Consider the following 25,831-nt stretch of genomic DNA (forward strand, 5'->3'; position numbering starts at 1 on the left):
GCCTTGCTCCCTGCACAGCTGAGCAGGTCCCATCACTCACCCAAGCACCTTGAGACCCACTTTTTATATTCCTTTGGGAAATGGAGGAGCTGCTTGGTGCCAAATCTTTGCTGCTTCCTCCCTTCCCTTTGAGATGCTTCCTCCTCATTATGCACCCCACCATCCCCCAAACCCTTCTGTGGCCTCCAGACCAAGAACCACCACGCTCACACCTTGGAATGACCCCTGCTGCTGCCAGGAAAGCCCTCTGAGCCTACAAATGACACCACCAAGGCATGGGAGCAGGACCCTCCTGAGGGAAAGAGCCCCCAGCAGCTCCTGCTTCTCAACCCCCTACCACAAGGTTATTTCTTTAGGCAGCTCTTGTGGTGTTTGTTTGGTGATTTTTTTTTTGGTTTTTCCTTTTTTTCCCCCCCCAAAGGGCAGGAAAAGGCGCGGGAAGCTGCAAAAGCAGGTCTCACTCGGGGGGCCAGAAATCTAAAGAAATCTAAATATATCCGCAAGTTGAATGCACAGCACAAGCTCACAGCCCACACGTCCCCTCCCTCGGGCTGCAGCGCATGGGAACCTTCAGGATTTCTTTGCTATAGGGGAAGGGAGGGGGGAAAACCTCAATAAACCCCTCAAAGTCAGTTTCTCCTGGCTAAAAATACAGGGAACAGGTTCAGGCTGTGCAGGGAGCCTTCATGGCCACTCCATTGCTCACCAGGGAGCAGTTCCCTCATTGAGGAGGGGATCTGGGGACCTGTGGGCACCCAAAGCTTTCAGGGAGCAGCAGGGTGTGGATTGCATTCACACAGAGGGTTGGGGATGATGGGGAAAGCCATGGATCTCAAGGGCCTGTACCCTGGGAACTGTGCCTGCCTTCCCCAGCACTTCTCAGGTGCTTGCAGAGTGAGACAGGAGGTGCAAAACCACCACAGCCTCCATGATTTGTGCTCCAAACCCTTGGCTTGGCAACTTCTGACGGCTTTTGCCTGGTGGTGACAGCAAATTGTGCCCCTGCCACGGCTGATGGTGCCCCCCAGCATCACCTCCCCAGCTCCTGACCTGCTCCTCCCTGCAAACCACAGCTGCATCCAGCTGAGAATCACACACGGGCCAGCAGCCACAGCCTCACAGCCCAGCAAAAGGGGGAGAAAATGAATTATAAAAATACCTCTCAGCAGATTCCCTGGCCTAAGCATCTCCCTGCAGCCCCTGCCACCCACTGCTGCTCTCCCCAGCACAGTAACAGATCTCCTTGTTCCCTTTAATGGCAGTAATTGAATCTCCTGCATGCAGGGCCATGCCTCACTCCCTGCCTGGGATCCATCAGTGACCCTGGCACTGGACAAGATTTGAATGGAAATGCTTTGCTGTCCCAAATCAGGTTAATGAGGAAATGGGAGCATTTCCTCTGCAAGACCAGGACTGGCCTGGGGTGGGACACATCCTGCCATGGCCCAGTGTCAGGGTCTCCAGCAGGGTGGGCACCCCAGCAGTGCCCTTCACTGGCCCTGGGAAGCTCTGGGGTGCCAGGGACAGGCAGGAATAATGCCAGAGGAGGACATAAAACTCAGCATAATCTTGTCTCTGAGTGTGTGCAGGGAGGGAGGGAGTGGGGAAGCAGGAAAAGGACACCATGCATTTCATTTTTCTGTTTCCTAAAGGGAAAATGCAAAAAATGTGTTGCTAGAAGCATTACTAAAATTCCAACGTTTTCAAAATATTTGAAACAGGCACTGAGAGCAATTTTAGTGCTGCTCTCCTCCATCCCACCAAGAAATTGCCCCCAGATGCCCCAGCATCGATGCACAAACCCAGTCCTTGTGTGTGCCTCCTGCTCTGCCTCTGCCCACAGCCATCCCTCACTGTGATCCCTCTGCTTCTGCTCCCAAAATTTCCCTTTCCCCCCTGCCCAGACCCCTCCTGCACCTTCCCCAGCACACCTCTAACCACTCCTCAGGCTTTTTTGGCACCAAGATGTCAGTGTCTTTACTGAGCAGCCTCTTTTCCCATTCCTTTGGGGCATAATTTGTTCTTGATATCCCTCTGTAGTTCATCACCTTGGTCCACTGTGCTTTCCTATAGGTTTTTTTTCCCCTTTGTTGAAGGTATCAGGAGATTGTTGTTTGCAGAATTCGGGGTAGACATGGGAATTTTAATCCCTAAATTACACTAACTCCTTTAATGAAGAAATTCCAGGTTCCTGCCTTGCTCCCTGCGCAGCTGAGCAGGTCCCATCACTCACCCAAGCCCTTTGGGACAGGCTTTTTATATTCCTTTGGGAAATGCAGGATGAGCTTTTCCTGATGGAGCATTTGCAAAGCTTCACAGTTCTCTCCAGTGCAGACCAATGTGCTGCCTCTCCAGCTGGACTCTGCAGCAGGGCCTGGCTTCCACAGGATCACCTTTGGGGCTGTTTTCTCATGGGACCTGGCTCCCTGCTTTGTTTTGGGCATGCTGCAAGCCCAGAGAGGCAGCTTGGGCCCCACAATGGGATTTTTTTCGTTGTTTTATGACGTTCCTACATGGAGGAACATCACCGGCTTCAGCTGTGCTGCCCTGGGGAAACACACCCCAACAGCCCCATAACCCAGCCCTGGAGGACAGGAGCACATCCACCAAGAGGTCTGGAACCAGCTTTCCAACACCTCACTGTCACATTCATATCTTTGGAAAAATCCCTTTGCCCAGGATTTGCTCCTGGGAAGCCTCAGAGAAAAAGGGAAACAATAATTATCTCATTTGCTTCTCCTGTGTTTTGCTGCTTTGGAATGTGATTGGAGATTGTTTATCCAACAGGTGATTGTTTGATTGGTTTCATGTGAATTGTTTTGGTTCAATGGCCAATCAGGGCCAAGCTGTGTCAGGACTCTGGAAAGAGTCATGAGTTTTCATTATTATCCTTTTAGCATTCTGTCTGTATCCTTTCTGTATTCTTTAGTATAATTTAGTATAGCATTTTTAAATATAATATACTATCATAAAATAATAAATTAGCCTTCTGAGAACATGGAGTCAAATTCATTCCTCCTGCCACGAAAGCACCCTGCAAATACAACACCTCACCAACACCAGCACCAAGCCTGCTAATGGAATTACAAATCCTGGGCTTAACAAAGATGGGCAAGGCAGCCCTGAGACCTCCCTGCCACCTCCCACCCTTGAGTCTGGAGCTGCTGGGTGATGCCAGAGCCCCCCTGGTACCCCCAATGTGGGCAGGGAGGAGGATGTGGGGCAGGCAGCTTTCAATGGAACATGCCTGGAAGATGGGATCCAGCAGACACAGTTTGTTTCTTGTTGCGTCATTTCATTGCATACACACACACAGAGGGAAAAAGGGAAAGAAAGGGGAAAAAAAACGGCAGGAACATTTGGCAAGCTGGTGAGGATCTGGCTTTGCTGAGTGTGGAGAAGGAAAGTGCTCTGATTTTCCAAAAGGAGGAGGAGAGGGGAGAGCAGGCTGGCTGCCACACACGTGCCTGGCACCACAGGCACTAACGGGAGCCATTTGGGGCAAAACAGCTCATTTTGTGAGCTCTGAAAGGCTTGAACCCTTGGGGTGAAACCTGTACCCTCCTTTCTGAATCTGCTCCAGCCGTGCTTAAAGCAGCATTTTGGAGGAGGGGGGAGGAAAGAGCTGTGTCCTGTTGCATTGTGATTTCAGGGTTTACCTCAGAACCTCGGGTCCCTCCACTGATCATTCCCTGCCAGGTGTGTCAGTCTCCTCTCCTTTCCCCTCCCGGCACTGTCTGTCAGTCCTGGCATTCCAGAAGGGTGTTGAGAGATTGGCAGATTCAAAGGATGCCCTCTACCCCTGGGGGGCATTGGGCCATCCAGGTGTTCTTTGTCCCTTGGACCTGGTTGGTGGCTCCTACCCCTTCCTTGCCCCTCTCCCCGGGGTTAAAGGAACAGCAACCACGGGGTCAGGGAATTGTGTTGGAGCTGGTGCTGGATTCAGAGGCCTGTGGGCCAGAATAACGCTCTGGATCCAAGCCCTCCATCAGAACCGACTCCTTTCCTTCACCATCGCCTTAAAGCTTCTACACAGAGGTAAACCCAAGGAGCAGACCCCGTTATGGGGGAAAGCTCCATCCCACCACCACCAGAGCTCCTGCAGGCCTGGACTTGTTTCCATGTGCCCAGCTGCAGCACCCAGCTGGCCAAAAGTGTCTGTGGGGTGAAACACCATACACCCAACCAGCCAAAAGTGTCTGTGGGGTGAAACACCACACACTCAACCAGCCAAAAGTGTCTCAAAAACACCACATATCCAGCCAGCCAAAAGTGTCTCTGGGGTGATCCAGCTGGCCAAAAGTGTCTGTGGGGTGAAACACCACACACCCGGCTGGCTGAGCCATCCCAGAGCACAGAGGGCTAAAGAGCCAGGTGGTTTCCCTCTTTTTGCCATCCTTCCCTCCTCCTCCTCCTTCTTGTCCTCTTCCCAGCTCCTTGCTGAGAGCCACCACTATGCATCAGCCTCCTGCTGTACCAAGCTCCTCCAGCCCATCACTGCTTTTGGGATCCCTGCACCACCAGCACAGCTCCCACAACCCTTGGTGCACAGCTGGCACGGCTGCAGCTCTTGTCCTGGTGTTGGGAAGGATGAAAATTTGACAAGAAATCTCACAGATATGTGTGCTTGGCAGAAAGATTTTTAAATGTAGAATCTGAAGAAGGAATAGAAATGAAATCAAGTTTTGATATAGAAGAAAGGAATTGCTGAGCCAGTCTTACTGGATAACCAAGGAGGCAAAGGGTGTGTTAGTTAGAAGGGGTTTTATGACTTAAAGCAAAGGATAAACCCACCCCAAACAAGATGTTTTTACCAAGCAGAAAGATAGCACAGGCAAACAAGGCAGCAAATGTTGCCGCAAAAAGGTCTCAGAATTTTCCACTGCAAGAAAACTGAAAACCAACTTCTAGCTTAAACTGTAATGTACTAACTTTTAGTGATTGGAGAATAGTAACATGAATATGGTAATTATAGTAGTTATGATAGGTTGCAGATAAAAGTTAAGCTGTAGATTGGTTCTAATGTATTAAGATCTCAGCAAAGAAAAGTATACAATGCATTGTAACCTAAACTAAGGGTCTGCAGGCCTACCTGCAGCTGGAGCTGACAGCTGTAGGCACAGCTCTGTCACCCACAATCCTGGATGCTGTAACACCTTAGATACAATAAACTGCATTTTGGAGAGCTGCCTGGAGTCCCACATCCCTCATTTAGGCTCTTACACCCTGGGACCCCAGGAGACAGACAGCAGTGTCCAGAGGATCTGCAGCAGCTCCTGGAAGGACTGGGGCTCAGGGAGGTTTCCAGGCTCATCCCAGGTCTGAGCAAACCCCCAAAAAAGAGGAAAATCCTGTCTGGTCAAGGCAATGTTGCTGCCTCTATGGAAAGCCAGGCACTGCCCTCACTCTCCAAAAGGTTGAGGAGGAATCCCCCCAGAGCTGCACCATGCTCAGGTGTCACTCACACTGCTCACACAAAGGTGCTTCAGGGAGGGCTTGTGAGCGCTGAGCACCCCAAGGGACACCTGTGAAACCCCAGGAATCGATGCCAACATGCCATGAGCAATTTTGTACACACACACACACACACCTGGAAAACCACTGTTCTGCTGTAGATTCCTCCTCTGACCCCTCCAAGGGTGACTGGGGCAGATGGGGATCGGGCAGGAAGCAGAAGAGCCAAGCCATTCTCACATCTCTGACCCATGTGCATGACCAGAGATATCAATACACCTCCCTTCCCCAGCATCCCAAACCAGGCTGGCCTGAGCAGCCCCTGTTTCAAAAAGGATGGATGTGCCTCTGCATTCCAAAGGCAGCCTCCAGCAGAAGACCTTCAGAATTTTAATTGCAAGGAAGATGAGTACAAACATTTCAGCAGGGCCTGTTGTCACAGGACAAGGGGTAGTGGTTTCAATCTGAAAGAGGGTTGATTTAAATTAGATATATGGAAGAATTTAAAGTTCTGGAATGGCTGTCCAGGGAGGTGGTAGAGTCACCATCCCTGGGTGTGTTTAACAAAGCCTGGATGTGGCACTGGGTACCAGGGTTTAGTTGAGGTGTTGGGGCTGGGTTGGACTTGGTGATCTTGGAGGTCTCTCAACCCAGAGATTCTGTAAATTCTGTGAATTCATTTCCAAGGAGGGTGGTCTCACATTGGCACAGGCTGCCCAGAGAGGTGTTGGATGCTCCATCCCTGGAAGTGTTCAAGGCCAGGTTGATTTGGGCTCTGAGAAACCTGGAACAGGGAAGGTGTGCTTGTCCATGGCAGGGGGTTGGACTGGATAATCTCTACAAGGTCCCTTCCAACCCAAACCATTCTGTGATCCTGTGATCTCAAGTTTGGTGCTTCACACACAAAATCAGTCTGAGCCAGCTCATGCAAACCCAGCCTGAAATGACTTCTGCACATGGTGAGATTCACCCAAACCCTTCTGCACCCAGCCTAGATGAGATCCCAGACTGAGGGGATCCTCCCTTCCTGGCCCCAGCACCCCCAGCACGCTGGAAGCACGTGGGGGTTGAGTCACACATGCTGCAAACCCCCATCCTTGCAGCAGCTCCTGTTCCCCAGCCGCTCCTGCAGCATGCCCGCACTCACGGCTCACATTGGCACCCAACCCACGGCCCTGCATCCCCCTGGCTCTCTGCTGCAGCTGCCCAGCTCTGCAAGGGGCTGCAAGACCCAGACCCACCTCCCCTGAGGCCATGGACACAGCTCTGCCCACCACTGCTGCATTTTGGGAGGTGTTTATGGAAGCTACCAGCATCTTGGTGTTCTTTCCCCCAGCAAACGCTCCCCTCCTGCTGCAGATTGATAATGTAAAGAAATAAACCTTAAAATTTTTAGTTAGTTTATATTTTAAAAAGGGTTTTTTTTAATTTAGTTAGGAAGAGAAACTTTTTCATTAAGGTTATGGAGACGTTTTTAGAAGAGGAAAAAAATACATGGATGCACCACCATCCTCCCATGACAGTAGGGAAGTGAGAAAGTCCCCCCTGAGCCTCCTTTTCTCCAAAGGTGAGTCCTCCCAGCTCTCTCAGGAAATATCATTTTCAAACCCCTCTCCCCTTTGCTTCCTGGAATGGTCCCAGGCCAGCCCAGAGGCAGAGGAGCAGGACAGTGAGTGTGCCTCTGTTTCAGACCACAGAAGCAATTCCAAAGCCAAACTCCCTCCAAAAGAAATCAAACTCCTCCAAGCTCCCAGAGACAGGAGGTGGAAAAGCACCAACACCCCACAATTCTTTTATTTCAACCCATGCTGTGATTTCTGCTTCATGAAGGCAAAGCTGACATGGAGAAAGCAAGAAGCCAGCACAGGGATTAAATAACCCATGTGGAAATTAGCTTGTTGTAATGCTGCCTGCAAATTCCAGGAGCCACACTTGTAAACCTGGTAAAATGGTGAAAAAACAGATCTTAAAATCATGATAAGAGTCACACAGGGGAATTCTAGAGTAAGCAATTTCTTTGAGAGATTGCTAAAGTGCTTTTCCTGCCATCTCCCTCTCCCCTGCAGTGTTAATCCACAAGGACACAGTCCCCCATTGCTTTATCCCAGTGGGAAAATGGAGCCCCCCAAACCTGGGGCATGGTTAGCAGCAGGAGCCTGCTCTGCCTTGCTGCCCCAAGTGATGAAGGTGATGGCAGAGCACCCCTGTGGTTTCCAAGCCCTCCTCCTGCATCCCCCAGGGACTGCATCCCTCATCTTCTTATTAAAAAAATTACAAAAATCCATTTTTGTGGCTCCAAGCAGCAAAAGGAGTGAGCACCCTCAACCTGTGCAGCATGAGGGCCCCGGAGAGTCCCTGGGGAGGGCAGGAGGTGCAGCCCAGCAGTGCTGGGAACTCCAGCTCTGGCCACCTCCTCCTCCTGCATCCCCCAGGAACTGCATCCCTCATCTTCTTATTAAAAAAAAAAAAAAGACAAAAATCCATTTTTCTGTCTCTAAACAACAAAAGGACCGAGCACCCAAAACCATTGCACCATGAGGCCCCTGGAAAATTCCTGGGGAGGGCAGGAGGTGCAGCCCAGCAATGCTGGGAACTCCAGCTCTGGCCACCCCCGAGGTGAATCAGCAGCATTTAATGACACCAAGGCCACAAACTCGCATTCAGTTAAAAGTCAAGGAAGCTCCCTGCTCCTTCCCATAACTGAGCACTAACAGCTGGTTCTTTGCACAGGAACAGGGATGGGAGGCACCTTATTTATGGTCCTGGCTGTTGGGAATGTGGTGACAGAGCGTGAAAGTGACACTTGTGACAGAGCACCTCTGCTCAGCTTTGCTGATCAGGATGAGAAGATTATTTGGATCCCCAAGGAGGTCCCAGAGAGCCCCCAGTTTAGCAGCTAGGGTAGTAAATCCCTATTTTATACATAATATATATTATATATATAAAAATATAAAAATATATATTTATATGTTTATATATAAAATATATATCATATATATAATATATATTTATATATAGGGGCCTCCTGATATAATATATATTATATTAAAAATATATATTATATATATTTTTATATATTATATATTTTTATATATATATACATATACATTATATATAATATTTTATAGTATATTTTTTATATTTATATATTTAAAATAGAATATTTATATTTATGTATAGGGGTTCCTGTAGGGGAGGCACAGCTTTCAGAGCTCCCAGCCCCTGGGTTTTCAGAGCCAGGTGATGAATCAGCAAATCCCAGACACTGAAGGGATCACCTCAAACCTTCCCAGCAAGGACACCCCAAGCAGCAGGAGACCAGACTCACTCAAACAAACCCCTGAGGTCCATCAGACCATAAACTGCCCACCTGTTTCCCATGGCCTCACACCCCACCAGCAGGACTCCAGCATGGGCAGTGCTGCTGATGATTGCTGGGGAGGGGGAGACACAGGGAGCACTGAAACAGACACAAAATTGAAGTTTTTTGGTCTGAACTCTCAGGTGGTTCAATCCTCCTTCATTACCCCACCTGACACTGCTGTCTCCTTCGGGAAGAGGAAAACCAAACTGCTTATCCCTGATTTTTACAGGGATATTTTACCCTTGCTGGCACTTTTCCTTTCCCCAGAGCCCTTTCTACACCCAATCTCTGAGCCCCAGCTCATGCCCAGCCCCTGGTGCCCACAGCACTGACAGGAGAGCAGAAAAGGGACTTAATTAAGCAGAAAGCAGGTTTTGCAGGGAGATATTAATACAGGTACAAGGCTCAGGGCAGGTGGCTGGCGCCAACCCCAGGCATGCACAGGCTACACATGATACACTGGCAAACCACCTTCCCTGATATACTCAATTTTACCTGGGTAACAGTTGCTGTGGGTGAGTCTCTAATCCCACTGACACACCAAAAACAGACATAAAATTGAAGTTTTTTGGTCTGAACTCTCAGGTGGTTCAATCCTGCTTAATTCCCCCACTGACACAGCAAGATCCTGCCACTGCTGTCTCCTTCAGGAAGAGGAAAACCAAATCCTTGTGGAAAGTTCAAGCCTTTGCTATGAACTCTCCCCTTTCTACTCCAGTCTTGGTTTCACAATCCATCTGTCCACACAAGTCATCCTGTACCCCCAGAGGGACAGATTCAGCAAGAAAGGGGGGCCCCAATGCTGACAGCCTGGGGTTTAAAACCAGCCTTTTTCCCAGTGCCAGAGTCCCTCCTGCAGCATTTCCCCACCTCATGCCATCCATTTGCCTCCTGCAGAGCAGTGCCACTCTGCAAATCCCCAGGCGTTATGGGAACCAGGGTATAAAAACATTCCCGGTGCAGTGACACCAAAATTGCAGCTGAAATGAGGCTGGGAACAGAACAGTTCCTCAGAGGCACAGTTCCTCTAGCCCACAAACTCCAACATGCTTGTATGGCCAGTCACCCATGGCAAAACGGCACTCTGGGATCTCCTGGAGCTTTTTATCCCGCTCTGCCCTCAAGCTGCTCTCTGGGCACCCCAAGGGTTTGGGCATCAGCAGTTGCAAACCACAAGAACTCAGCTTAGGCACTCCTTGCTCCATCAGCACAAAGATCCCAGCTCCCTGCTGGAGGCTGAAATTCTGGCCCTGCCCCAGAGAAGGGGTCTGAGAACTGCTCTGAGGCTTTCCCAGGCCACCAGATAAGGACCAGGCCCTTAGAGCTCCCTTTGCCTGGAGACAAGGAACACACTCAAATTCTGGAAAGATTTACCCCATTTCCATGTCAGAGATGAGGACCAGGCCCTTAGAGCTCCCTTTGCCTGGAAGCAATGAAACACACCCAAATTCTAGAAAGATTAACCCCATTTCCATCACGAAGGAAACTCGGGACGTTCTGAGCATCCAGCACACGGAAACAGCCTCCAGCTCAGCCTTCAAGCAGGAGGATCACTGCAGGACATGCCCATGAGATTTTGCTCTCTGAAATGGGTCAGAGATGGGGACCAGGCCCTCAGAGCTCCCTCGGCCTGGACACAAGGAACACACATCGAACACACACAGACTCTGAAAACATTAACCCCATTTCCATCACGAAGGAAATTCTGGATCTTCTAAGCATGCAACACACAGAAAGAGCCTCCATCCAGCTCAACCTTCAAGCAGAAGATCACTACAGGACATGCCCATGAAGTTTTGTTCTCAGAAACAAGTCAGAGATGGGGACCAGGCCCTTAGAGCTCCCTTTGCTTGGAGACAAGGAACACACTCAAATTCTGGAAAGATTAACACCATTTCCTTTTCAGAGATAGGGACCAGGCCCTTAGAACTTCTTTTGCCTGGAGACATGAAACACACTCAAATTCTGGAAAGATTAACCCCATTTCCATGTCAGAGATAGGGACTAGGCCCTTAGAGCTCCCTTTGCCTGGAGGCAAGGAACACACCCAAACTCTGGAAAGATTAACCCCATTTCCTTCACAAAGGAAACCCTGAATCTTCTGAGCTTCCAGCACACAGAAAGAGACTCCAGCTGCCCAGCCAGAGCAGCAGTACTCACATTGTACAGGACTGTGGTCCACCCTTCCATGGTGATGCACTGGAAGACGGTCAGCACAGCAAAGAGGATGTTGTCGAACTGGGTGATCCCATCGTTGGGACCGATCCACTCCCGGCACTCGTAGCCCGGGGGGCAACCCTGCACCCCACAGGGATGGGGAGGGTCCAGCTCCTCTAGTTCACCTGCAGCACACAGCAGAGAGCCACAGGAGGCAGAGGTGAGGGACAGCTCATCCAGATCTTTTCCCACTCATGGGATGTGGAGAGGGTGCCTGTCACATTCATATTTTTTGGAAAATGCCTTCACCCAGGGTTTTTCTCCTGGGAAGCTGAGAAGCCTCAGAGAAAAAGGAAAACATTTCTTATCTCATTTGCTTCTCCTGTGACTTGCTGCTTTGGAATGTGGTTGGAGATCGTTTATGGTCTTGGGGTTCATTACTTCAATGGTTTCATGTGAATTGTTTGGACTTATTGGCCAATCAGGGCCAAGTTGTGTCGAGACTCTGGAATGAGTCAGGAGATTTCATTATTATCTTTTTTAGCCTTCTGTAACTATCCTTTCTGTACTCTTTGGTATAGTTTAGTTTAGTATTCTTTAATATAATATAGTATCTTAAATAAATAAATAAATATAATAGTATCTTAATATAAATTAGCCTTCTGAGGACATGGAGGGAGATCCATCATTCCCTCCTCCCACGAGGGCACTCCACAAACACAGCAGGTGCCCAGCCCTTGTCCCCACCTGAATTGTTTGTGTAGCAGGCTCGGTGCAGCTTCCCACTGTAGAACTCCAGGCCAATGATGGCAAACATGAGGATGGCAAAAAAGAGCAGCAGGCCGATCTGTAGGAGAGGCACCATGGCCTTCATGATGGATTTCAGGACAATCTGCAAGCCTGGGAGAGGAGAGAAAGGGCACAGCTCAGAGCAGCAGTGCTAACACCCTTCCAGGGACTCATCCATTCCAAATCTGGTAGGAGAAGAACAGGAAGCAGAGAAGATGGACAGCAAACAGAGAGATAAAAGAGGCCAGCACAGCCTGGAGGAGCCCTCCTGGAGGGCAGGAGGATCCTGGAGGAAAGCAGGGGAAGGATAGCCAAGCTACAGAGCAGCCTCCAGCAGAGATTTTTTCTGGTCCCCACTCCAATGTCCAGCCTGGACTTGGTGGGACATGGCTCGTGCATCTCTGTCCCCCTTGTTGCCCCCAGGGCATGGATCCAGCCCTGCCAGTGCCCAGGGCAGGAGGCACAGGAGCACTGTGCCAGCAGCAGTCTAGTTTCTTTATTTAACCCTGTGCCAACAGATGAAATCTTGCAACAAAAAGGAAAAAAAAAACAAACAAACCAAGAAATCTCCCCTGAACAAACCCCAGTCCTGAAAGGATCCACCCACTGCCTTCTGGCCAGGGAAGAGGAGCTGCCAGTGGGCTCTGCAGGGGACAGTGCCACCCGGGGACACCAAGTGCTGCCACCTTTGAGCTCCCACTAGATGGAAAGGTGGGATTGATGCCTCAGGTTTGAGCTTTTACGTTTTTCAGATTCTGGGCTGCTTTAGTGTGTGGGTCTGGGCTTCATATGAGGGGTTGGTGAGCTCTGTGCACAGAGCAGGGAGACAAAACAATTCCTGCTCTAGCTGGGGACCAAGGACAAATGATCCAAATCTCAGGCCCAAGAGCACAAACACCGTGGGCTGAAGAAAGAAAAACAAGAAGGATGGGACTGCATGGGGTAAAGCTGTAATTGGACATTAACTCCAATATGCAAATGGAGCAGATCTTAAGGAAGTGTGAGATCTCATGGCCAGTGGTCTATTTTTTCTGACCATTTTGGTTCATCTTGCGTGTAGCCCTGGCTGGGCTCTTGTGCTGCCCAAGGTGGATCCATTGAGGCCTTTAATAAATCTCTACTTTATTCTTTAGCTCTGTCCAACCTCTGTTCTAGGCCAGCCTTCTCAAGGCTTCAGGACAAGGTGGCACAAGGACCCCTCTCCCCCCAGGGCCATCAGAGATGGATGCAGACCCCCAGGGAGAAAATCAGGAAGATCCAACTTACTGGGAATGCCCGAGACGAGCTTCAGCGGCCGGAGCACGCGCACGGCCCGCAGCGTCCGCAGGTCCACGTGGGTGTTGAAGTGTGTCCCGGCCGTGGCGAGGATGCTGTGGGCACACAGAGCACAGTTAGCCCACAGAAAGCTCTTGTCCACTTCAGTGCCATGCGGCCAAACCAGGCCAGTGGGAAGGCACGAGCCTGAGATTGAGAGTGCCACGCTCTCCTGGCTGAGCTAGCCAGGCTACAGCCCACCGAGGGGACTTGCTGAGTTGGTCGTCTCTTGGGAGCACCAAGAGGTTTCATTGTGTAATATTGTTCATTTTTTGTGCTTGTGCCTGTTAAATAAACAAGTTTTTCCCACTATTCTACAAGGAAATATTTTCCTGAACATGTTGGGGAAGCCATGAAGCTTCTCAAGCCATGTCCCTGGGTAGGGACAGAGATTCAATTCCTCTCAAGGGTCAGCGAGCCTCCTTTGATGCTCAAACCCAAATTCATGGGCAGCTATGACCAGACAAAGCCAAACAGAGGTCCCCCAGCCCTTGCAGCCCCCACACCCCAGGATCCCATCCCAGGACAGCCCCACATCACCCACAGATCCCATTTGGGGTCCCAAGGATCATGCAGGATCCCTCCCAGGAAGGTGGCACGTGGGCCAGGAGCAGCAGCTCAGGGCTGTGAGTCCCTACCCTCCTTGCTCCTGTGGCAGCACCTCCAGCCATCAGCTGCCCTGGGTTTTTCCATGCATGGAGCTTCCTCAGAGTCCCACCTCTGGGATTGCTGAGAAGGAGCCCAGAACCTCGCACACATTCCAAAATCTATAGTAATGAAAGTTTGATGACCTTGGAAGGCAACCAGCAGGCACAGGAAGGACTCCAGAGGTTTTCTTTTAAAACACAAAGATTTTTTTTTTCTTTTCCCAAGCCCATCTCTGGAAAACAAATTGGGGCAGGGAGGGAAGCTGGTGCACACTGAGTGCAGCAATGGAAACACTCAGGGCTCCTGCACCTGCTCTGGGATGCTGAGGGATGCTGCACCTCAGGGATGCTGGCAGAATCCTCTCCCATCCAGGCTTGGTCCCCAGGGGCTGGGAGAGGAGCAGAGAAGGGGTGGGAGAGGAGGGGATGGGGAGGAGAACGGGACAGAGGGAGGCAGCAACCTCAGGCTTGTTTGCAGCAATCCAAAAACTGAGGGAAATTGGGTCATTGTTCCACTAATTCATCTAATTACAGGCCAGAGCAGCTCTCTGGCGTGCTGAGCAATTAGCACTCTTTCTCTCACCCTCTCCCTGAGGTACAGCAGGTACCAACCTGTCCCTCCAGAAAGGCGGCTGGGTTTCCTAGGATACCCTGGCAGCTCTCACATCTGCAAACCGGGTTGTTTCAGCTCCTTTCCCCAGCCTCCTCTTCCTCCCTGCCCCATTGCAAGGCCCCAGCAGCAGTGGGATGCATCACCCACAACCCCCTGGGTATCACACTGCTTATCCCTGATATTTACAGGGATCTTTTACCTTTCCTGGCACTTTCCCTCTGCGCACTCAGTCTCCATGTCCCAGCCTGTGCCCAGCCCCTGCTGCCCAACGCACTGACAGGAGAGCAGGAAAGGGACTTAATTAAGTCAGGAGCAGCCAGAGCCTGGGGAGAGCTGTGCTGCTAAATTGGTTGTAAGATCAAAATCAATAAATATGATAAAGCACGGCCACTCAGCAGCACAAGGGAGGGACAAAAGCCCCGTCACTTCCCACCCTTCACCCACCCTGCCAGCTAGAGCAGGGTACCCCAGTGCTCCCCAAAATGCCAGCACAGGGAACACACAGTGCCAACACCATGCTGGAAACCTTCCTTCAGCTTTTGCTCCTTGTGTCCCAGCCCCTGGTGTGGCACCAGCCTCCCAAAGGGGCAGGAGCAGCCCCAATGCTGACTCCAGCCAGGAGAGAATCACAGCATCACAGGATCACAGAATCACAGAATCCCAGAATCATAGAATAATGAGGTTGGAAGGGATCTCCAAGATAATAGAATTGAGTCCAATCTATGCCCTAACACCTCAACCAAACTGTAGCACCAAGTGCCATGTCCAATCTTTTTTTAAACACATCCAGAGATGGTGATTCTACCACCTCCCTGGGAAGAACATTACAGTACTTTATTATTCTTTCTGTGATTTTTTTTTTCCCTAATATCCAACCTCTACCTTCCCTGCCGTAGCTTGAGACTGTGTCCTCTGGCTCTGTCAGTGCTGCATGGTGGAAGAGACCAACCCCAGCTGTCTACAGCCTCCCTTCAGGAAGGTGTAGAGAGCAATAAGGTCATTTCTAAGCCTCCTTTTCTCCAGGCTAAACAACCCCAGCTCCTTCAAATATTCCCCAGCAGCTGAGGAGCTCCAGGAGGCCGGGGATGCTCCTGGGCAGGATGCAGGATGCAGGCTCCAGCCAGCCCAGCTCCCACAGCAGAGCAGCACAGGGATGGGCAGCTCTCTCCCCTCATCACAGAGCCCTGATGCTACACAGATGGAGGTGTGTTGCAGTGTGATTTCATGGTTTACCCCAGAACTCTGGGTTTCTCCCCTGAAGATTCCCTCCCAGGTGTGTCAATCACCCTTCTTTTCCCCATCCTGACCCCTCCCAGCACTGTCTGTCAATCCTGGAATTACAGAAGGGCATTGAGTGATTGGCAGATTCAGAAGGTGCCCTCAAGCCCTGGAGGGACATTGGGCCATCCAGGCATTCTTTGTCCCTTGGACCTGGTTGGTGGCTCCCTACCCCTTCCTTGCCTCTCTCCCTGGGGTTAAAGGAACAGCAGCCATGGGGCTCAGGGAGTTCTGTTGGAGCTGGTGCTGGATTCAGAGGCCTGTGGGCCAGAATAACGCTCTGGATCCAAGCCCTCCATCAGAACCGACTCCTTTCCTTCACCATCGCCTTAAAGCTTCTACACAGAGGTAAACCTGAGGAGCAGACCCTGTTATGGGGGAAAGCTCCATCCCACAGCCACCAGAGCTCCTGCAGGCCTGGAACTGCCTCCAAGCACCCAGCTGCAGCACCCAGCTGGCCAAAAGTGTCTGTGAGGTGAAACAACACACACCCAGCCAGCCAAAAGTGTCTGTGGGGTGAAACACCACACACCCAACCAGCCAAAAGTGTCTCTGGGGTGAAACACCAACATTCACTAGGCCAAAAGTGTCTCTGGGGTGAAATACCAACATCCAGCCAGCCAAAAGTGTCTGTGAGGTGAAACACCACGCAACCAGCCAGCCAAAAGCATCTCTGGGGTGAAACACCAACATTCACTAGGCCAAAAGTGTCTCTGGGGTGAAACACCATGCAACCAGCCAGCCAAAAGTCTCTCTGGGGTGAAACACCACAGTGCCGTGGTTTGGTTCAGCACCAAGGGCCACACAAGCCAAGGCACGTCCCATCCACGATATTTGTGACACCAACAGAGGTGGAGCCCTCCAGCCCCCGGGGCAGGAGCAGCACCTGGCTGCAAAGTCCTCGGCTAACCCAGATTTGTGTGAAGGGCTCCGGAGCCTGGCTGAGCCTCCAGGCAAGGCTCGGGCGATTCCAGGGCACTCCTTCCCCGCGCTCTAAATTAGCTGCTAAGAATGGGACTCCTCTGTGACAGGCAAGGTGACATGCTCCTTGTCCTCTCCAGGGGACAGAGGACATCACGAGTGCTTTGGGAAGGAGGTCTGGACAGATCACCAGACTGAGGCGGTGGCACTCGGAGCTGTCACCCGGGTGGTGACAAAAAGCTAACCCAGGTGTGACACAGGTGCCTGCACATCCTCCTGCAGGCAGCCAGGACAGAGAGCACTCTGATCCCAGCCAGTCCAGAGCCTCTGAGCAGCCCTACATCACCCTCATGCCTAATAAAGTGTCTGGGAAAAGCAAACCAAGCTTCCAGGCATGCCAGCCTGGCTGCTGGCTGCCTTTCCCAAGCCCTTCTGTGGCTGGAAGCTACACACATCCCCTCTCCTGGATAACTTTTCCCAAGCCCTTCTGTGGCTGGAAGTTACACACATCCCTTCTCCTGGATAGCCAGGCTTTGCTGGTAGGCACAGGCAGCACTGCTGATTATAAATCCAATGTTCAAAACACACCTTGGTGCTTTGGACTTCATCATATCTCACCTGGCAATTGTTTATTAACACTCTAGCCATGGTTTTTATTAATCATTTTTTTTTTTTATAAACCCTATCAGCCAGAACTTTCTGAATTAAGGTTTCTCACAGCTTCTAAGATGAAACTCAGGCTGTGACAGACCTTTGTGCTGCCACAGGGCAGGAGCTCTGGTATCTGTAGAACAATTTAAACCCTTTTTGATCACTTACAATATTCACGTCTGATGTGCTAATAATTATTCTTTATTTTTAGGCAAGGACCCAAACTAAAATTACATCTCACCATCCAAGTTATTTGAAAAAAGCTGCCAGATTTAGGCTATAAAAATCCCAATGATCTCATGCTTTTCATCATATGTACTGGAGGAAAAAAAGAAGGGGGGGAAAAAAAGAGTGAAGGCGTTTTTATAGGTCACCCAGGCAAAGGGGTTAGTTTTACTTCTGAGGAAAGGGGGAAGAGAGACTTCAGGTGGAGAAAAGAGCAGAGAGGAGCTTTTGGAAGGATGCAAATGAGAGAGGAGGCAGGATGGGAAATATATGCTAATCCCCCAAAGTATAATTGAATAGTGAGCAATCACCAGCAGACAAAAACACTCTTTCAGGAGAGGAAAAAAAATAATAATCCATTGCTTTGTGTTTGCAACCAGGATGATGATTTGATTTTATTTATTTGGAGGCTCTGGGGAGGAGGGCGAGCTCCCGCTAGGGCCACCACACCCGTGGGCTCTGGGGCTGGGCAGAGCCAGGATCAGCCCCCATCTGAGCAGGGAACACACCCTCACCTCCAGCTGAGGGCTTGCACCTTTAGATCTCTTCCCCCAGGGGTCAAAAGAAGGAAAAAAGCCCCAAGAATAATCTCATTTTAAAGGATTCCCTGATCTTTGGGACCGTGAAGAATAAAGAACAAGCGAGGCTTGACAATGCTGCCCACACAAAGCCAACACTGAATTTGGGCACTATCCCACTCTGCAGCAGCCAACGTGGCTCTGTGCCTGTGCATTGCTGGGCTCCCATCCCCATCATCCCATCCATACCATCCCCATGATCATTGCATCCCATCCCATCCATCCCATCGCATCCCAACTCATCCCATCCCTATCCCCATCCTATCCCGTCCCATCATCATCCCACCCCATCATATCCCATCCCCACCCTTATCCCATCCTCATCATCATCCCATCCCATCCTCATCATCATCATCACCCCATCCCTATCATCACCATCATCCCATCCCCATCCCACCCACAGCTCTCAACCCTAAGGAACAGCACACACAGCTCAGGCCACGTTGCAAAGAGCTTCACATCAGAGACTCCCAGCAAAGGCTGAACCCCAAATTATCAGATTGACCCTCAATTCACCCCCCTCACACCAAACTGAGCCCCCCTCAAGCATTCCCCTCTGCTGAAACTCACACAAATTGTCCCAGCAAAGGGTGTGCTGGATGGAGAGAGGCATAGGCTGAGACAGACTAATCTCAGCCCAAAATCTGGGGCAGGCAGGGTGCTGGCTGCCATGCAAATTAATATTTATAATTAAGTGGAAAGGCCCCTGAAGGCTTGCACTGCCACCTGACTCTAGGAGGGAGACTACTTCATAATTAATATACTGGTCAAACAGCTCACAGAAAGTGAGGTACCTGATGAGTTCACCCCCTTCCTGCCCTGTTTGGGGTGAATCAATGGGGTGAATCTATCCCTGCCCTCTCTGCAGGCAGCATCACGTGCAGCAGGATGTTCTCATGATTCTTGGGGGCCAACCTGGCTTGAGGCAGGGCCAGCAGGGTCAGGTCACCCACTCTGAGGATGCCACAGCAGAGCACAGCCTTGGGGACACCGAGGGACAGGGACAGCAGGGCCAAGTCCTGCCCTTGGCACAGTTCAGAGCAGCGTCAAAGCCTCCACCACCTTCTCATGCTCTTTCTAGGTTTCAGGGCTGTGACCCAGGTGGATTGAGCTGCTGCACAGCTCCTGCTCCTGCCCCTCCCTGAACAATATGATGAGGCTGAAGGACAAAATCTGCCTTTACCAGCCTTTGATCTGGGGGGTGAAATCATCCCCAAAGGCCACTCCTTCCCAGAGAAGCCCCCAGGATTTGGGGCATGAGGGAGCATCCCCTGTCCTGGACCCCATGGGTTGGCCGAACCCCACATCTCCCTCCTTGCTCCATCCCCACACTGCCCCTCAGCAGACAGAGGATTTGGCAGGGTGAGAGGGTGCTGATAAAACTGCATTTGCACACACAGGACCTGGTGGAAAGCTAAAGCCACTGAGAGCAGACAGGAGAGTTGGCCCCACAGAGAAACAGAGAATGGGAAGGGCTGATCACAGTAGGGCTCGTGCCAAAGGAGGGGGAGGAGACCGCAGAGCACCCACCTGTGTGCACCCACCTTCTCACCGAGGATGAGGAGGGAACAACCCCCTTTCCTCAGGCCATGTCCCCCACCCCATCTCCTGGAGGAAGGCACATGGCAGTGCCAAGAAGGACAATGAGGGCATCCCCCAGGGCAGGAGCTCTGCCAGGGTGTCGGGGTGCAGCAGGAGCCCCTGGGGATCTCAGGGGTGCCTGGCAGGGGAGGCAGTGCCCCCGGGGACCAGCAGCCACGTGGGAGGGGCTGACTCACTCTGCAGCTTCAGGGAACCAGCGGGGTGGGGAGGATGGAGCCAATGGAGCCGATGGAGCCGCGATCGTGTGAGCAGCACAAGGGACGGATGCTGCGCTGGGAAAAGGGGGTGCCAGGCTCCCCCAGAGCCAGAGCCACAGCTCTGCCTGCCCAGGTGGTGCCTCAGGTTTGAGCCTTTATGGTTTTCAGATTCTGGGCTTCTTTAGTGTGTGGGTCTGGGCTTCCTATGAGCTCTCTGCACAGAGCAGGGAGACAAAACAATTCCTGCTCTAGCTGGAGACCAAGGACAAATGATCCAAATCTCAGGCCCGAGAGCACAAACAATGTGGGCTGAAGAGAGAAAAACAAGAAGGATGGGACTGCATGGGCTAAAGGTGTAATTAAACCATTACCTCCAATATGCTAATAGACCAAAACTTAATAAAAGCATAAAACCCTGTGACTTGTCCATTTTGTGGCCATTTTGGGTTGCGCTGCCCAAAGGGGATCTATGGAATCCTCTTAATAAGTCCCTACTTTATTCTTCAGCTCTGTCTAGCCTCTGTTCTAGGTCAGCCTTCACAAGGCATCACAGCAAGGGGAAGGCTTTACCCTCCTCCCCAGCCTGTCCCCTGACCCAGCCAGGGAAGCTGTGCTGCCCTTTGTGCAAGGTGCTGCTCCCAGGGCCATGGCATATGGCACATGAATCATTCACCAAGCTGGGAGATTAATTATTCATCCAAACCAAAGACCAAACATTTTACAAATTGTCCTGAAAGGACAGAGCTGGGAAAGGGGGGCAGGCATCAGGTTGGATACTTCCAACATTCATGAAATAAAAAGAAGGAAAGAGGCAGGGGGAAAGTCTTGTCTGGTGTGATCAAAGTATTGCTGGGGTTGGACCTGGGGGTGTCTCTTTGCTGGTTTATCCCTAGAGCAAAGCATTCCTTGCAGGGGCTCAAGCTCCAGCAGGACCACCACATCAGGATGCTGCATTGTGCCCTGATTCCACACTTGTTCTCCAAAGCTCTTATCCACTCCCTCAAGTTCTCCAAACCTCTTATCCACTCCCTGGGTCAGGGAAATGCAGGTGTGGGGCTGTGGAAGAGCCTGTTCCCAGCCCAGGTGTGCTCCCACACCTGTAGGGCCAGCACCCCAAAACAAACCACCAGGGCATGCAGCACCTCAATGTTCCCTGATGCAGCTGCTGCCAGCGCCTGGTCAAGGATGCCCGTTCCATCTCTGCAACTCCAAGACTGAAAAGAGCATCCAAACCCACAGAACTGGGCTTGTGTGAGGTGCACTAGATCCCTGAGGGCAAAACATCCCGACCTCTCCCACGGGGGAGCTCAGGGGGAACCGTGAAAAGGGAACTTTCCAGGGCAGTCATCTCAAAACCCAGGCAGCATCAGAACCAGCAGAAAAGCCAAGCTGCCCTCCTCATCCCTGGGCTCACCTTGCAGCCTTGGAATGCTTCCATCCTGCTTCCCACCAGGCACAGCAGGAAATCAGGGATGCACAAGCATGCACAGGATTTCCCTGGGAGGTCAGAGAGACACACCAGGCTCACAGCTGCTGCCTGGCCTTTGGGACAGGACTGGGAGAGCCAGGATTTCTGCTCTGGCTTTGCTGAGGGCATGGCAGGCAGTGCCAGCAATCCTTCACTCCTGCTTTCCCTTGGCCACGATCCACCCCACAAAAGCCTTTAATGAAAACCACCGTGCCCAAGGGCTTCACAAAAGGCACCCAGGTGTAGAGGGTTGTTAAACCCTCCCAAAAACCCTGACAGCAGAGCTTCCTTTTAGTGACCCTGGGGTTTTTATCCAGCTCTTACAGTGGCTGCTTCCCCAGCTCCTGAGCAGAACAACTTCACAAGGGCCTTTTGATTCACATTTGGATTTTTTTTCACCCATTGTGAGCAGTGTTCCCCCACCCCTTCACCTCTCACGTGTTATTGTATTGCTGCTATAAAAAAAAAAGAAAAGCCAGTGGTGCTTTGATAACGCTCAGGCACTGGAGTGTGTGAAGCACACACCCACCTGGATATTTGCAGAGGGAGCTTAACCCTTCCTGTTCCATCTAGTAGGGGGCAGGGCAAAGCAGGCAGCTGTAGGGTCCTTGTGCTCTATTCCCAATGGCACACAGGGAGCTCATGCTCCAGTTACTAGTGGCTTTTTCAGCCTCACTTTCTCAGAACCACCAATTAAGAGATCACCAACCTTCCCCTGCCCTTTCTGACCATTTCTGAGCCATTTTCCCTTTTGGTCCAGGTCACACTGCATCAAGCAGGTCCCAAATCCAGCCTCAGCACCCAGCTGGCTCTGGTTCTCACAGAGACAGGGTGAGCATCCCCAAACCCCAGGGGAAATGCAGATGTTCCCCTCGCTGGTTCTGCCTCAGAACGAGTAAAGATATTTTATGCACACTTTCATATAAAATTATTTTTAGCTGGAGGAGAACAGGCTGTTTTTTCAGGCAGCAATGATGATTTGGAAACCACAGGTTACAAAGAGAACAGGTTTACAAATGTGACTATTAGTTCCCCAGTGGAAACTTTAGCATCAGGGAGTTTTATGTGGGTGTTGATTTCCACTGAGATGGAAAAAAAAAATGATTTATTGACAGAAGAAGCAAACACCAGTTGAACTCTAGTCAGTGCCATCCACTCCTGCACAAGGTCCCAGGAGGCCACTCATGGGAGAAATCCCTCATTGGGCTTATTTCCAGCAGGGAGAGGGTGAAGAAAATCCCACTGCTCACAGAAATCCCAGCATGGTGTCTGTGACCATGATGCCACCTGCACCATGGACGTCTCCCATCAAATACACAGCAAAAAATTATTCCACCTGCATTAAGGACCTCTCCCATCAGATACACAGCAAAAAATGATTCCACCAAAAAATGATTCCACCTGCACCAAGGACCTCTCCCATCAGATAAATGGCAAAAACTGATTCCACCAAAAATTTATTCCACCTGCACTAAGGACCTCTCCCATCAGATATATGGCAAAAAATTATTCCACCTGCACCAAGGACCTCTCCCATTAGACACATGGCAAAAAATTATTCCACCTGCATTAAGGACCTCCATCAGATACATAGCAAAAATTTATTCCACCTGAACTAAGGACCTCTCCCATCAGATACAACAGCAAAAAAATAATTCCAGAAAGGAGCAGTAACACCCTGTGTCACAACTGGAGGGACAAGAGCCAGTGAGTGTGACACTGGCTCCCTCTGGGTCAGATCCTGGAGTGGGTCCTGCTCACATGGATGTTTTCTCTGGATGCACCAGCATCCAAACCCATAAGCACACCTTGAGGCAAGCACCACCCTGCACTTGTGATCACAACATCCCCTCCACCACAGCCACAACCTTTCAGTAAGCCACAACACGACCCCCACGACCACCAGATCTCCCCAGTCTCCATCCAGACACTTTTACATTCCCCAAGCTGGAGCTGCAGAGGCGCTCCCGAGGCTGCGCCGCCCGCCCGCCTTACGCAACCGACACAGAGCAAGCCGCCAAGTGCAAACCTTCTCCCACAAGCTGTTTGCAAGGCATTTGCCAGCCAAGGATTATTTGCTGCAGGAATTTGCCAATAATTCAGCGGATTAAACAGGCTGAGAGTTTCCTGCATGGGAGGCACAGCGCTGAGGAGCAGCAGCTTTGGCAGCACCGCAGAGGCAGGAGATGGACAGGGAGAAGGAGCTGCAGCTGATCCCAGTGACCCCAAAGCCAGCCCAGGGTAAAAACCCATGGGTTGCCTCCTCCACCCTCTGAGAACTGATAGAATTTGCTCCAACAGTGCTGGGGCAGAGCCAGCAGGTGAAGGGGCATCCCTTGGGTTCCACTCTGCTGAGCCAACACCAGGATCCCAAGGAGGAGTATAATGGTGGGGAAGCAGACACTGGAGAGCTGCACCCCATGACTGGCAGTGCTGGGGGGGACACAGGCCCTTCCTGTTGGGGTGGGCAGCACAGTGCTGGCAGCCCTTCATGGGCAGTTGATTCCCTGGCACAGGGCCTGGCTCAGCCCAGCAGTGAGAGGAGCTGGCGAGTCTCTGCCAGTGAGTGATTGCTGAGCGCTGACTCAGCACCTGCTGGGCACAGCAGCCAGCCCAGAGCAATGGGGAGAGCAGGAACAGGGCCCTGGTGAAGCTCAGTGATGCCCCTTGGCCCACGTCCCAAAGGATGCCCAGGTCAGGATGCAGGTGATGGGCATTTCCCAGCTGCTTCCTGCACACTCAGCCCAGAGAGGCCAAAAGCCACAGAACCCTCTCCATTAGTCACCATGTAGATGTAGGAGAGCAGCAGCCTCCCATGCGAGATCTGCACCTCCCACAGGCCGCCTGCTCGCTGCCCGTCAGACACCCACCAGCACACCCTCCATTCCCAGCTGACGTGGTCCCACTCCCCGGCACGGCCATCCAGGTCCCCACTGGACCAAGGGAGGCAAACTGTCCCCAGCCACGCTCTTCTCAAGCCTCCTGTGATGCACAGTGCCACCACCACGGACAAGCAGCTCCCACCACCACACTCCAGCAGAAGCAGACTCTGCATTCCCCTCCTCCTCCAAACACCCAGCTGGGTGTCACATCCCACATGGTGCCACCAAGAGTCAGGACTGTGCAGCAGGAAGCTCTGCAAAGACCCCCTTGGTCACCGTGCCTCAGTTTCCCAGCCAGCCCTGCAGCTGCTCTGCACCCAGCAAAGCTCACGGAGCACTCAGACCCCCAGGCTCCATCTGTTTGTACGGATGTTTATACACATCAAACCAGCTCCTCTGAGCGTGATGTTTCCATCAGCAGGCAAGAAGAAACACCCACAATCCAGGCTCCACATGCCCTGCACACGGAGAGGGGCCCAGGGGTCACCCTGGCTGGCCTTCTGCTCAAGCTGACTTCCAGTGCTGGCTAACACAAGCCCAAATGTCGCTGCCTGTTTCTGTGTCACCAGGACAGCCCAGCACACGGCAAGCAGGACTCAGATCTGGGCCATGTCCCTGGCAGGTGGCACCACCAGTGACACAAGCAGCACACGTGTGTGCTACCACCCCCAGCAGCACCACTCCTGCATGCTGGCATGGTGAGCAGCATCACCTGGGAGTGTGACCCTGCCCAGACCTCATTCCCCAACCTCCAGCACCAGGGCAAGCCTGGGAAGTGCTTGGGAAGGCAAGAGGAAAAGAGGTTTCCCCCTCCCCATGGAGGGTTTGACCAGAATCTCTCCCAGATCACATCCAGCTGCTTATCAGGTCATGCCACCACCTTGCCTTGTATTCAGGTGGGTGACAGGCCACCACCAAGTGAGGAAAGCTGGACATGGTGGCCCTCAGAGCCAGCGCTACAGCTTGTCCCACCATCAGGACCCACAGCAAAGCCAGCACAGCACCTCCAGCACATCCTCCCCTCCCTCATCAGGACAACAAAACACCGCTGACAACAGCAAACCAGGGGCTCTCCCCACGTCCTGCAGCTCGTGTCCTCACCAGGACAGGCCGCCAAGCCCAGGCCAGCCCAGCAGGGCCCACAGCAGCACTCACCCACTGAGGACCACAATGAAGTCCATGACGTTCCAGCCGTTGCGCAGGTACGAGCCCTTGTGGAACACGAACCCCAGGGCCACGATCTTAATCCCAGCCTCGAAGCAGAAAATCCCAATGAAGTAGGGCTCTGTCTTCTCCTGCCAGGGTGAAATCAGGGAGCCAGTGAGAGGGGCAGACTGAGCAAACACATCAGCAGGCATTTCACATTGACCCAACTCACATCCCTTCCCACCTCCCCCAGACCCATCATCTCCTCTGGGAGCTTTCCCAGCCCTTTCTCAGCCAGCAACAACCTCAGGAATAAACAGAGGGTGGCTACAACATGCTCAGGTTGCCCAGTCCTCCCCTACCCATTTTTTTTAAGGGGCTTAAACCTTCCTGAACCCTTTCCATGCAGAAGGAATATGCTACACCAGCCCCAGGTAGGCTGGAGGAGATATTCCCAGAGGAAACCTCCTGTCAGGCCACCCCAAAATCAGAAGCAATTGCCTGGTAGGGTTGTGTGGGTGCCCTTGGGCCAGCCCCCAGCCCAG

The 25,831-nt window shown here is 51.8% G+C and overlaps 1 protein-coding gene across 1 annotated transcript in view; it reads right to left on the bottom strand.

The window, feature by feature from the left end:
* CACNA1E (calcium voltage-gated channel subunit alpha1 E) overlaps positions 1-25,831 on the bottom strand; it is a 102,994-nt gene that overhangs the window by 68,644 nt on the left and 8,519 nt on the right. The window contains exons 3-6 of the mRNA XM_058808582.1: positions 25,296-25,435; positions 13,031-13,134; positions 11,723-11,875; positions 10,979-11,160 (exon numbers count right to left, since the gene is read on the bottom strand). Coding sequence (XP_058664565.1) covers positions 10,979-11,160; positions 11,723-11,875; positions 13,031-13,134; positions 25,296-25,435 — 579 coding nt within the window. The remainder of the gene's footprint in view (positions 1-10,978; positions 11,161-11,722; positions 11,876-13,030; positions 13,135-25,295; positions 25,436-25,831) is intronic.

The sequence above is a fragment of the Ammospiza caudacuta genome, chromosome 7 (assembly GCF_027887145.1).
Source record: "Ammospiza caudacuta isolate bAmmCau1 chromosome 7, bAmmCau1.pri, whole genome shotgun sequence".
Classification (NCBI taxonomy): Eukaryota; Metazoa; Chordata; class Aves; order Passeriformes; family Passerellidae; genus Ammospiza; species Ammospiza caudacuta.